We start from the raw sequence: 13,902 nt of genomic DNA, 5'->3' as shown, positions 1-13,902 counted from the left end.
CTGCGTTCTCAGGTGTCTTTAGGGACGCAGCTCATCCGAGGGACCAGGAGTGCGGAGGGACACTGGACAACGTCTTCATGAAGAACTCAGCCTTGAAGCAAGTGTACATGCCCATGGACTGCAGTGTGCTGCCTTCCACAGTGTAGTTCAAGGGCACATACCCCCACAGCAGGGATCGCTCGCAGGTCCGAGCCACCCGCCGGACGCACGCGGGACGAGAGAGGGTTAAAATCGAGGGGGGTAGTGAAACTCCGGGAATGGCGGGCATTGCACCGGGAGGAGTGTGCAGCGACAGCGAAGCAACCTGACGTAGATCTCGTTCACAACATTGACAGGAGACGCTCCGGCCTCTGCGTCTTTGGGGACCATCGGGCGATTTCGGGAAGAAGAAACGTGCAAACGGAGCGGTTGAACCGCAGTGGTTTCCCGCTGCCGTTTTTTTTTTTGCCGTTTCCTTCTCACCGATCTGCAGCACGACAGTAGAAACGTGTGTACCATACCGTACAAGGGATTTACACTACTATGGTGTGTAAGAAATGCTGCTGCCTGTTGCCGTTCCATGTTGACGGAAGCCGATGGCTGACGAGACGTGTCCATGTGAACCTGCACATATGGTATAAGTACCAACAAATGGACTTAAATGTCTTTTTTAATCTAGAGTGACTTTTGCTATCGACACGCATTGTTCAGGGAGGTTTGGGGGTGAACTTGTGATGGGCTGAGAACAACCTGGAATTTTCCCAATAATAAATAATCACACACACACACACACAGTCTGAAACTGTTTGTTCCAGGTGGGGTCGCGGGGAACTGGAGCCTAACCCGGCAACACAGGGCGCAGGGCTGGAGGGGGAGGGGACACACCCAGGACGGGACGCCAGTCCATCGCAAGGCACCCCAAGCGGGACTCGAACCCCAGACCCGCAAAAGAGGGGGACCTGGTCAAACCTGTTGTGCCACTGCACCCCCCATATAATAAATAATGTCATATTCAATTCCATTCTCTGGTTTTTCAATATTAGTAACTGTTGCTAAAAGGTCATTATTGCCCAGTGACTTTTATTCTAGGCGATATTATACTCTGAATCCCCTTTGAGGAAATCTAATTCACATGAGAGTCTATTTCACTGTCCCTCACTGCTGGGACCATTAAAACAAAAAAAAATAAAACACAAGAATATTATAAAATACACGTCAAAATAAATTCACCCTGCTGAAATGTTTTATTATAAAGTGACACACAGTCCCGGTGTATATTTATTATTACAAGCTGATTTTATTGGAGACGCACATGTGGCCATTAATTCAGAGAGAGTAAATGTTCCCTGGGTGGGAGAACAAGTTATGGCTCATGTTTCTTTTGAGTGAAGAACAAAAGCACATGACAAAATTAACTGAGTAATTTCATAAATGTAAATAAACGCAAATGTAATTTCGCTTCACCTACCTGAGACCCTTTCGCCCCCTGCCGGCCCACAGCCCCAGGCAAACCCTAAAACATGAAAAACAGTCAAGTAAAGACAGTAAAAGGACCCAGGATGAGCAAAACCTCTGGGAATCTTGGGAACTGGGGACATACTCGTAGATTGCCCCTTAATAAATAGACCGGCAAAAGGCTGTTTGTTTATCTACTTATTTATTTTTTCCAGCACTGATTTTATCTGAACAGACTTATTTCTTATTTCTAGGTGGGTTATTTCATAGCATTTCATTATATTTTAAAGGAAACAAAACTAAACTATAAAAGTATGCTCTGATGCACATTAGAAAACCATCACCTTTCTGTGCCCAAAATGACTGTAAAGTGCTGTAAAGTACATACTAGTAGAAGAACTATAAAGTCGCTTTCACCCACCTACTGTCACTTCCCTACTCTTTTCTCATTTCTATCAAAAAACCATTTTTGACCTTTTCCCAGGGTTCGAGAACGACCGCAAAGAGGCCAGTCTTTCGACCGTCACCCTTGGCCGCGTTACCAAAGTCACCGTCCTCATGCGCAGAAGCCCTGAACTGCACGTTTTGTACAATTCCTCTTGCTGCAGCGCACAGCCCAAACACTTCTGGTCACAAACCGTCGCTCCAGTTTTACTGCACCTGCCTGCCAGGGTATCCTTTTGCACCCAGGCTTCCAGCGGGCCCTTGTTCACCCTGCAAAGGAAGGGAGAGGAAGATGAGGGACGATTCGCTGCTGGGGACGGGGACACACTACGTAAAGCGCTGTGATACGCTGTCTGTCGTCTACATCTGTTCGCTCTAGTTGTGACCAGGGGTCACTAGTCGACCTTCACACTTGACTGAAGAAGCGATATTTCAGATGTGTTTTGTCTTTTGTCCTCTGCACGGTGCCTATTACCGATCAGCAGAATATCCGCGAAAGATCGAAACCCCTTCTAGTCGACATGATGTCAGTAACAGGTGACGCCTCCCGTTTGCCACCTGTAAAATGAAACTCTCGTATCTTCCCTATGATTCGGTAAAAAGTGATTGTGAATTAAAGTACTTACTGGTTCTCCTGGGTAACCGCGGGGACCAGTGTATCCTTTCTGTCCCTAAGAACAGAAAATACATCGATGTTATAAAATGCTGAGGTCTACGATTACCGCGCTGGGTGGATTTTTCCTGCTCTTTACGGAAGCCACCGACAAATAAAGTAATTTCCTGGTTCACGCTGTAGGTGGACGGTGCACTTTTACAATATTTCCACTTCTGGACCATGCTTGGACCAAGTGCCGAAGAGAGCTGAGGAGACCCCAACTGGGAAACAAGGCGCGTGAAGAGTAGGTACGGAGAGGTGTCAACCCGTTGTGTTCAACCCGTGTCTGAGTGTGGAAAACGTCCCAGTAATTCGGAGAACATCCATAAAGTTTGACCTTAAGCTTTAAATGACCGTTGGGTAGCTGCTCTGATGTCCCACATCGTGAAGACCCTAGAAGGGACCAGGCATGAAAACATCGTCCACTCCAGCATGGTTGGATCACACCTTTGCTTGGGACCACGCTGGAGTGGACGATGTTTTCATGGTGCTGAGAGGGCAGCTTCAGTCAACACATCTAGAAACAACCACTGCATCCCGATTCTGTGCGACCTGACGGGTAAATGACAGCATCGAGGCGTTGAGGTCTCAGATCTGTTGAGCTAAGAAGAGGAGAAGAGAAAAGAGCCCAGGATGGAGGGGCACAAGGAAAAAGAGAGTGCGCTCAAGAGAGAAAGTGAAGCCGCGCTCTAAGCCCTCATTTCGCACATCTGCAATTGCATGTGGCATTTAGTCCTGCAACTCTGATAGGCCAGGTCAGCTCTGTGTGGTATTTCGTCTTACCCTGAGCATCTGCACTTATCTCAGCGGTGTGCGGGAGCTCATCCAAAAGCCACTCGCTGGATCTTATGTTCAGCGTGAAGCTTAAGTCAATACACAGTTACAGAAATAGGACGCATTTTTCGAACCACAGTCACAGCAGGAAAAGCCACTTTTAAAATGAAATTAGAAATTGCATCACTTATTGGACAGAAAGCATTGCCCGTACCCTGCAGAAGCGCGCAATCCTGGTGCCCATGAGAGGACCCTGCATATGACAGCTACGAAAAGTCAAAAAGTCCTTGGATTCCACTGCTCTTGTTAGAAGCTGGATCTACAAACCTACTATTACATACCAAGTGGGACAAATACAAATAAAGGTTAATGACTACAGGCTGGAATGCTGCTTGCGCAGGGTGCAGTCTTTCCAGATAGAAGTCAGACTCTGCATTTGTTTAATTAAAGGGTTTTCTTCAAATGTGGTCTAGAGGTTTAGCCAGGATTACATAGGAGCGCTGGAAGAGCTGGGTGGGGCGCAGCTCCCTTTGAGAAAAGATGTCCTTTCTGTGGGACAAGAATCCCGGGAGCTATTGCCCCATGAGAACATGGGAAGTGCCTCTACCCTGAGACCTGGCTGCCCCCGCACTCTGGTTCCACTTTGGCCAGTAAAGGTACCTAGCATGTACATGTGGGCGAAGCCCGTTCTGTTCTGCCACAAAGTGTCCTCAAGAAATCCTGCGTTTGGCTTCACGTTTCTTGTTTTGCGTCTTTAGTTTGAGGAAAGCACCCCTAGCCGCTGTAAATAAACTCTGCACTTGAGTTCAATGCAACACCGGACTGCCGGTAGCGTAGTGCTCGGAGTCCGAGCCAAAGGTCGCAGGTTCGATCCCCACCTCCCGCTGTAAGGACCCTTGAGCAAGGTACTTACCCTGAATTGCTCCAGTAAAATTACCCAGCTGTATCAATGGGTAAACAAGTGTAAGTTGCTTTGGAGAAAAGTGTCAGCTAGATGAGTAAATGTAACCCCATGAGTGTGTGTTTTATGATGTCGCCAAGTGTAAATACAAATAGAGAGAAAAACAGATCCTAATAGCACCGCAAGAATTTAACACAACCTGGCACCCAAAGCTTAACAAAAGTACAAGTGAGATATATTCCCTGAGCAGTGTAGAGCAGTGTAAACCAGAGTAAATCATAACCGAACAGTAATTAATATCACAGCCGGGCTCACCGTGCACAGTAACTGCAGGCACACACCGTCGCTACTCTATCGTCCGTTAGGGCAAACTGGGCCTGTGTGGCGCTCAGCTGTGGGCTGATGAGGATCCCCAAACCCGCGTGGGGTCTCTCACATAGTGCGGCACTTTTTCCTAACCAGGATGCTGATATTGCCACGTCCATGTCCGCACCACGATCGACAGCACCCGACCGACCGCTCGCCTTGAAAAGACCCTCCTCAGCTGCTATACACTCACGGTATCTTGTCTCAGACAACCGTCCTCCTGCGCTATCCCCTGCTCTTCCGCATCCCTTGTTTCCTGTATCCGTTCTCCGACCCTTCGCTTTGTCCCCTGACCACATCCTTGGATCCTCGCTCTCACTGCCAATCGACCGACCCTTCGCCCGTCCCCGACGACGAGAACTCGCCTGACCCCTTGATTCCAGACGAATGATCCTGCACTTGGGTCCAGCTGTCCTCTGTTCCGCATGACAAATATCCTGACTCAAGAGCCAGATTGTATTGCATCTAAGCCCACACACACACACAGAGAGTCTAAAACCACTTGTCCCAAGCGGGGTCATGGTGAACCGGAGCCTAACCTGGCGACACAGGGTGCAAGCCTGGCAGGGGAGGAGACACACCCAGGACTGGACGCCAGTACATCACAATGCAGCCCAGGCAGGACTCGAACCCCAGACCCACCAGAGAGCAAGAGTCAGTCAAACCCGCTGCGCCACCACATCCCCTAAGCCCATCTATTGCATCTATATTTGTGAGCACAAATATCCTGGAAAATATAATCAAAAAGTGACATGTTCTGTTTTTGTGAATCAAAATATACTGCAATGACAATATATATTTATATGTTCAAATTTTACATAAAATGTTTAAGGCAAAGTGGGAAGAATCACATACATGAAATTTTGGATATGCAAATGATTTATTTTAAGGATTTTATTGCAGCCATGCTCACAACACTTGCTCAGCACATGACGCACAGTGCGTTCTACCTTTCTGCCTGGTTCACCAGGTAATCCAGGTGGGCCCAACATCCCTCGGTCTCCCTAAAATGCCGAAAGATCACGGTGATGGACGGAACACAGACCGCCAGGGACTTTGTTCATGTACAAACTGACAAGTTCTGACATCATTTTTGCCAAGTAATCTTTATTATCGGGGAATCGGAGCACATAAATATATGAATATGTCTTTCTAACCTAGAGGTTTTCACAGTTAACAAAGGTCTCCCCTGCAAAGCACGAATGAGCAAATATCACGGTGTTTTACCCCTCACTCATCACACAGCTGTGTGACCTGGAAATGTGAGGGTCGAAGATTCTAGAAAAACCGCTCACCTTTTCTCCTCTCGGGGCTTCGCCAGGTGATACACCAGGCTCTCCTTTCATTCCCTGAGACGGAAAAAGAAGGTTCTCGCACAGACGCTCGACAGTTTTCAGTTTCCACTCGAGACGCGAAACATTTAATTCGTTCGCATCCCCCTTATTTTGCGAAAAGAGGAACGTGATACGAAAAGCACTTTCTGCGTCTCTCTGCAAACGCTGCTGTTCGAGCAGCTCTGCGGTGTTACTGATAACCGTTGGACTCTAGATGGTCATTTGGATGTGAAAGCTGACAATTAAGGCTTTACTAAGAGCTGTCGCCCACCGTGCTTTAGGTTCATAAATATCTTACTGGTGATGATTTGCAAAGCGTAACAAAGCCATGTGGTCTTGCACTTTGCCTCCTTTAACTCACCTGCGTTTCGATGCGGCGCAGGGATAACAATCTGAAAAATAAGTTAACGGTGTATCCTGGGTACTCATGCTGGGCGCCTCCGATGACACACTCCACGTTTATTTACTCTGAGAAACGCTGCTCTTTAAAAGCCACTGAGCCTAAGTTTACATGAAGGCTGGGCAAGGAGCGCGAGCGCATTCTTCTCCCTTTTCAGGCAGCAGGATTCCATACATTTTTCTTATTGTATCTGCATGTCTCAACAATCCCTCAATTAATTTAATTAAATCATAAAAAAGTGGTGACAAGAGCACAGTGCCTTTATACAGTATAACAATCCCTTAATCTATAAAACCGCTTTCGTAAAGAAAGTAATGCAGTGGTACTTTTACTTAAGATATTTAAAAAATGTTGAAAATTAATTTCTTTGAAAATCTTTCAAACTTAAAAAATTTTAGGAGCGTGGCAGAAAGGGAGCAGTCGTTTGTTTCCATTAACAAATGTAAATTACCGCAGCACTTGAGAGCGTCTCACTGAGAACGTACCGGAAAAATGTGCCCTCGCTATGAACCCAACTGGTGATGGTGAATGAAAAATAAATAGGATGAGAATAAAGAATGTAATTACGCTGCAATGCATAACGGTGTTTGTCTGAGCTGTTCCGGAGAGTGTTCGGTATATCTACGTACCTTTAACCCCTGAACTCCCGGGGGCCCCGGGTTTCCATGTGGACCTGCTTCCCCCTGCAATGGGAGACAAGTTAAGTTCACTGAGACAAAGTTCCCTGTAAAGCAGGCAGTTAGGAACAAGAAGTGAATACAAGCAAGGGCTGCAGTGTTTCCAGTTTCAACCCACTGGCCTGTAACCCAAAGGCTGCAGCTGAGGTGGTATTTTGCATTTACATTTATTTATTTATCAGACACTTTGTCCAAAGCGACTTCCAATGAACTGTATGTAGTGTTATAAGCCCACACACCTTATTCAGCAGGGTAACTTACACTGGCTCACTCATCCATACATCAGTGGAACACGCACACACTCTCTCTGTCACTCAGACACGATGGGTGAACCTGAACAGCGTGTCTTTGGACTGTGGGAGGAAACCAGAGCACCTGGAGGAAACCCACACAGGGAAAACATGCAAACTCCACAGAAACCAAGTGGGGATCAAACCCACCTCTTCTCACACCACCCAGGCGCTGTGAGACAGCAGCGCCGTCCATATTTCAACCACACAGCCAAAGAGTGAAAAATGTGCACGACTCTGTCACTCTGTCTTGTATGTGCTGTGTATACGGTGCTGCAGCCTCGTGTAACTTCCCTCTCAGACCAAGAAAGTCACTCAATGGATGAGCCACCGGCCAACGAGTTAAACGAGTACAACTGTAGGTATGAAAGGACGAAGTTTAAGCTGAGCCCCCCGACCGCCACCCACCCCCAGCCCCTTGTCTGGGCAGATCAGGCTGCACTGTGTTGTATTAGCGGGTTAGCAGAGTTGTCAGCGACTGGGGTGGCAGGAGGAGAGAAGAATCACCCATGGACATTTTTTCACCACTGAAGACAACCAAGCTGCAAAAATCTCACTTGTTTAACTCTCTCCTGTCCATATGTGTCTTCGGTTAACAAGGAAATACAAGAGAAATTGCCAGCTGGTTGGATAAATTGGGGTTGAAGAGAAAGGTGTTCGCTCCTTCGCTTGTTCATCAACCTGGTCATGTCGGAGGGGCCTGGTCAAGTCAGCTCCACTGCCCATTTTGCGTTTTCACGTTTTCAGTCTACGGTGAAGAGCAGCACCTTCCTCCCCCGCATACCCTCAACGCGAACTTGTTCAAAAACAATTTTACGGAAAGTCGGAACAGTCCTGCATTTGGAATGTTTTATACCGAATTTCCAAAGAAACTTTAACTGCTGGAAATGGTGTCAAGCAGCATGTGGCTCTCGTTCAGTTCCAGTAGCGCATCCATAACCAGTTTAATGAACATACTTCAAGTGTAAAATGAAAATACTGGGAGAACACACACACACACACACACACAGACACACACAGAGAGAGCGCAGCACCTCCGTTACGTATTTCGGTTGCTGGACCAGCGGCTCCTAAGCAGATCTGACCGCTCGCACCTCAGAGGCACCATAATAACTGACGTTTAGCAAACATTTTCCGAACGTCCACACCCAGCTATCACCTTGTGCTCTGATCACACACGGCACTCGAGGCGCCAGGTGAAGCTGCTCGAGATAAACGTCACCTGACACTTTGAGTCCTAAGGACCGAGATTCACTTGCCATGAAAACCACACTTTGTAACCCTCCTTCTCATCACACCCATCTCCAGCTTCATAAATATACGTGGTATTTTAAGTTCATGGGCTACAGATCTAAAGCACCGTGTGTCTAAGGCATCTGGAACCCTTCTGTTCTGCCGAATCATCCTTTGCTTGGTCTCGCGGAAGTGATGTCGTACATTAGCTGGTTCCACGCTTCACATCAACTCATAGCCATATAAGCGCAAGCCTGCTATTCGAGAAGCTCCTCTGCATCAACGACTGGCCCATGATCGTGGTTCTTGACCGTCTCACTCTTCCAACAAGGCTTTACTCTTGTCACCGCACGTTGACGCGTGCCATCGCACCTGCTCAGTCACGTTTTTACCCATTTACCCAAATGTACGTCTAGTTGATGGAAAGACGAAAATCTCCTTCGGCAGTGTGTGATTTCAGGTTCTGCTGGAAGTGAAATGACCTATTAAAGTTCCTTCAGGTTAAGTGCATTGTGGAGCACAAGTGTTTCATCACCAAATATATTTGTTTGTTCCAACTGCAAAAACAGACAAGCCTGATCGTCCTGCATACAACACCCCCCCCCCCCCCCCCCGAACCCCCCACCCCCGCTGCCGTCACTCCTTGCCCTGATAGATTACTGCATTTGTCTCCTGTTCAGCTGTACCCCTCACAAGCTCAACGTGCTGCTCTTCTTGTTTGGCTGCACTAACCGCAGGACGCTCGGTTCTCGCTGGAAGGAACTGTTCAGTAGGATCGAAAACTTCTGGGAAATTTTAGGCTTAACATCTGAGGGGAAAAAACATGGTGGAAACGGTTGCGTTTAAATACATAATGGATGCGAAAATGCAGAGAACAAAAACATTGCGTGGGTCTCAAAAGCCTCTCCTTGAGCCATTTCATTTCTGATATTATAATGATCCGCAGAGTATTCAAGGATACGGTCGGCTCTCAGTCCCTGGCACTAATGGATCGCTCCTCATCATAACTTTTGTGATAAATTACAACAAAAGATGAATTTTATTATGAAATGCATTAATGTGAAAAATGGTAATACGTTGTTGTTTTTACACTGTTTCACCTTTGCGCCCTTCCTGTTGCAGCGGTGTGGCCTGCAGCAGCAGTAGCCAAATGTACTGTGTTCTGAGTCCATGGAAAAGAAACGCATGGGGAGTAATTCTCACGCCCCCGGGAACGAGCAAAGCAGAGACACCTGCGCCCACTCAAGAAGACCAGGGATAAAAGAGGCTCCGCGTCCACACCCAGGTGTGGATTCTTGCAATTGCGCTGTGCCTTTGCAGGTTCAGCAGCTCTCCTCAGCATCTATTTGTAGCCTGCTCTCGTGTCTTGACCCTTGCCTGTTCTTTGTTCGACCAGCGAGTTTGGATTGCCTGTATTGCCACGTTCGTCCCTGGATTGACCCACGCCGGTACTTGACTCTGACCTTGCCTTGTCCCTTAAACCTGTCCGACGAGAGTAAAGTCCAATCCGCAATTGGGTGCGCAAACTTACCTGCATCCAGTCTTCGTTCATGACGGTAATAGTCGGTAATATTGTATTTCACTGAGCTGCTTTACCGCAAAGCTCACAATGCACATTCTGCCAGAAGACGCCCCAATGCTTTTCTTCTTACGCGCTTGACGTTACGCACAAGATGGGCCGCACGTCGGCCATGAAGAACGGACGGGAGGACGGACGAGCGCAGAAACCTCGGCACTTCACTCTTGTCTGAAGGCACCAGTAAGGATGAAACATGGACTCACCCGTGGCCCCCTCCTCCCTGGTAGTCCTGGCTTTCCCGGAGGACCTGGAGGTCCCTGAACCCAGAGGAAAAGGGAAAGTAGCGAGAAGTGACATTAGAAACTTTTCAACCCTTTGGTGGCAGCATATTTAGTAGAAAATAGAAACAGTAAGAGAAATTAGGTAAATGAGTGTGAGAAGTTGTGTATACAGTGTGGTTGAGCCCAGGATACACCCATTTGAGTAACGAGAATGATACTTTACACCCCCAGGATTAATCTGGATTTCACGAGTCTCCCGACAGCTCAGCAGTGTGAGACATTTACGCTTAATTTAGTGGACACTTTTCTGCAAAGCAGGGTACAATGATCATTAACCACGGTAGAGTGGCCAACATGGTCATTCATCCATTTATACAACACTTCTGTAATTACGTATGATTCCACCAAATACTCATCTTATAGAGCACTTGGTCATAATGTGTAATAATGAATTCATGGCAATCATTGATTAGAATTTTCTTTCCCCAAATGTAATGCATAAAAATATGAACAATAATTGGCAAAATATTTTTAAAAATATTATTCTTTAAGTGATGCCTATATCTAAGGTGACTTACAAAGATGCGGTTGCATAGTAGTTTTCCTACAATTATTTACCCATTTTTACAGCTGGACAGTTTTCACTGAGAAGCTGACAGTACCGGCTTCTAAGGTACTACAGCAATTTGTGTGCTAAGCTGTATACCCATTTAAACTGCTGGGTAAATTTTACTGGAACAGTTCAGGGTTTGAAAGTGGTTGCTTGTCTGCATGCAACAGCTCTAACCACTATTACCCCTGCTGTCCCTTTGTATTTCAGGTAGTTTGTACCAGTTTAACTCAAAACTTTGGATTCCAGGCATTTCCTCTAATGAAAAAGTTGAATGGGAAAATTGTAAAAACACTGGACCTAATAATATCAAAAAAGGTAAATGAAAAGGAGTAAAGTAGAGAAAGACTGTAGAGGCAAAAGAAAGAAAACTGCTGTTCATTGAAATAAATTCAGACTCAGGTTTGGAAACAGTATAGTAGGAATAAAAAGGAACTTCTTAACAGGTTCCAAAACACTAGCAAGGGTCATAATAAGGGGCTTGAGCCATCAGTGTCGAAAGGGTATCTAGTCTCTCACTATAGGCTACAGCCCACTTTCTGAAACAGTGGTTCCCCTTTCCTTCCCTTCCCACAACGATACAATTTCATCACCCTCACTGACTGCTGATATCCACTGCTGGTCCAGCTCTGTAATATAGCTCCTTAACCACTCATGGTGCCTGGTGCTGTCCACGGTGCTGACCCATGTCCACCTGAAATTCTGTGTTCCTTGTCACTCTGTACAACCACCCGCCACAGTGACTACTACCATGGTACGGGGCACCATGCTTGCCTCAATGTGATGAAGGCACCATCCCTTGGGCCTCTAGACATTGTCAAGGTAGGGCATGAGAAAATCCTGGTGCAGACCATTGGAAGATGGCTGGGGCATCAATGGAAAAACCTCATAAAGTAATGGCTAATTCTTAAATCGCTCCGAACCGTCATTTTGTTGTGTGATTTAAAAAAAAAGTTTTACTTTTCTCCTAATCAGTGTCATGGTAGGTAGCGGCAGCCTCATGGATCGAGGGCTTGGGTGGAAAGTCTATGGGTGTGCGTACACTACTGTGTTTTGTAATATTGACATTGTGCTGCTTTCTGTAGAATTTACATTCCTCGGCTGGTCTGGTAGAGCAGAGCTTTGACTGGATGAAATCCACACACTAAAGTCATGTTAAGATGTCTAGGGTTCATGCTGCTTCGTATTACCACTAGCAAGAGTTACTCACCGGTGGCCCAGGTTCACCTTTCTGTCCCGGAGGTCCTGCCACCAGTGGAAACTGAGTTGGCTTCACAGTATAGGTTTGATAACCATCTATGGTGGCTTGAGTTACTGGGAAGAAGCTACCAGATATGGGGTATTGCTGGAGATTTTGGTCAAGTCTCTCCTTAGCTAATGTTGGGTGAATCTCTTGAAGTGGAGAAGCACTGAAGTTGATATGCTCCAGTTCCAAACCTGAAGTTTTTATACCCTGCCCTAGTAGGAGGTCTTCAGCTCCACTGCTGGCGGTCAGTTCTTCAGAGGTTTGCCCAGGAACGGTGGATAAAGCTTCACTGATTGTAACAGGTCCAGTAATCGTATGGCTGGCTGTATCCAGAGCTGCAGTGCTGTGCAATGGCGATGATGTAGTACCAGGCGTTTGGGTCCTCTGGAAACCTTGCACTGGGGTGAAGTTCACCGGCATCACTGGTCCTCTTGGATTTATGTGCTTGTCTTTGATCTCAACCCCTGTCGGAGCCAGACTAACATCCATTACATCTGTCAGAATTGCCGGTGTATCCTTTGCCTCAGATTGGTCCTTCGGTAATGGAGGAATTAATGTTTGCTGCTTTGGCCAACAAGTTTCTGCCTCCATACACTGTTTCTTAATGTATTTGCAGTAGTTGTGAGCTGCTTTAGAAGAGTGATAAATATCAAACTGGCAAATAGCACCTTCAAACTGTATGGAATTTTGGTTCCTTTTGCCCAAAAAGAAAGAGCCCTCTGGATCTAGAGATTCCACCTTTGCAAAATGTAAATCAGCATAAACACGTTTTTCCCCACAAGAAGTGTACAAGGTGACTGTCTGCTCTTGGATTGCTATGGCCAGGCTGTCCCACTTCCTGTTATGAATGTTATAATCCAAATATACAGACTCCGTCTCCCCCAGATGGACTATAATTTTCCCTGTGATAAACTGAACTCCCAGCAGCAGCTTTTTATTCCTGGACACCATGGAGAAGAGAAAGGCGTTGTTGACGTGATATGAGCACAGGCTGAGGACCAGGCAGAGGTTGGTGCCAAAGGTCACCGGGATGAGGGAGACCAGCGGGACCCTGATCTCAGCTTGCTGGGTGAGGAAGACACCAGATTTGAATGGAATGACTCCTTGAGGAAGGGCACGTAGCCCTGCTGATGCTCCCGGTGCTCTCTTTGCCACAAGGCCCAGGCTTTGTAGAACATCCACATCTGAGGAAGACGAAGAACATCATGTAAAATGGGCATAGCACGCAAAAAAACCCTAAAAACGCACGGATGCAGCACACAATTGTCTCAGCTTGCATTATTTTTTCATTTATTTGTTAGAGTGTTATGGTCATTCTTCATTTTGTCATTTATCTTGAGAAATGTTCTGCCCAAACTATGGTGCTGAGGTTATATTTTGGACACAAAATACATGCCCTTTACCCTATAGATCCGGTAAACTTAAAAAATAGCAACCATAAAATGACACAAAACAAAAGTAGAAGAGAAAAGATGAATGAAAATATGTGAAAAATGAAAATCCATGAGTAGCATTTTACATACAAAAGTATGTCACGTTAGGCTAAGAAAACAGGAAAAGGGCACAAAATTTCAAAACTCATCAAACAAGAGCAAGAGACAGTCAAGTCATGTTGGATCAGGACGCTCATGGGAGCTTTTCCTTGCCAACCTGGAAGATCAACCTGCTGCCAACAGGAGATCGAACAAACTTGTTCTTAAAGGAAATAATATACTGAACGGCCTCTGCAGAAGCTCAT

At 46.4% G+C, this 13,902-nt stretch overlaps 1 protein-coding gene across 1 annotated transcript in view; it reads right to left on the bottom strand.

Annotated features, from left to right (window-relative positions):
- The window catches only part of LOC108920134 (collagen alpha-1(XXVII) chain B-like), a 43,925-nt gene that overhangs the window by 27,824 nt on the left and 2,199 nt on the right, over positions 1–13,902 (bottom strand). Inside the window, exons 3-10 of the mRNA XM_029247504.1 lie at positions 12,129–13,348; positions 10,291–10,344; positions 6,938–6,991; positions 5,870–5,923; positions 5,525–5,578; positions 2,505–2,549; positions 2,095–2,148; positions 1,448–1,492 (exon numbers count right to left, since the gene is read on the bottom strand). Coding sequence (XP_029103337.1) covers positions 1,448–1,492; positions 2,095–2,148; positions 2,505–2,549; positions 5,525–5,578; positions 5,870–5,923; positions 6,938–6,991; positions 10,291–10,344; positions 12,129–13,348 — 1,580 coding nt within the window. The remainder of the gene's footprint in view (positions 1–1,447; positions 1,493–2,094; positions 2,149–2,504; positions 2,550–5,524; positions 5,579–5,869; positions 5,924–6,937; positions 6,992–10,290; positions 10,345–12,128; positions 13,349–13,902) is intronic.

The sequence above is a fragment of the Scleropages formosus genome, chromosome 21 (genome assembly GCF_900964775.1).
Source record: "Scleropages formosus chromosome 21, fSclFor1.1, whole genome shotgun sequence".
In the NCBI taxonomy this organism is placed as follows: Eukaryota; Metazoa; Chordata; class Actinopteri; order Osteoglossiformes; family Osteoglossidae; genus Scleropages; species Scleropages formosus.
This window is presented reverse-complemented; position numbering and strand designations above follow the sequence as displayed.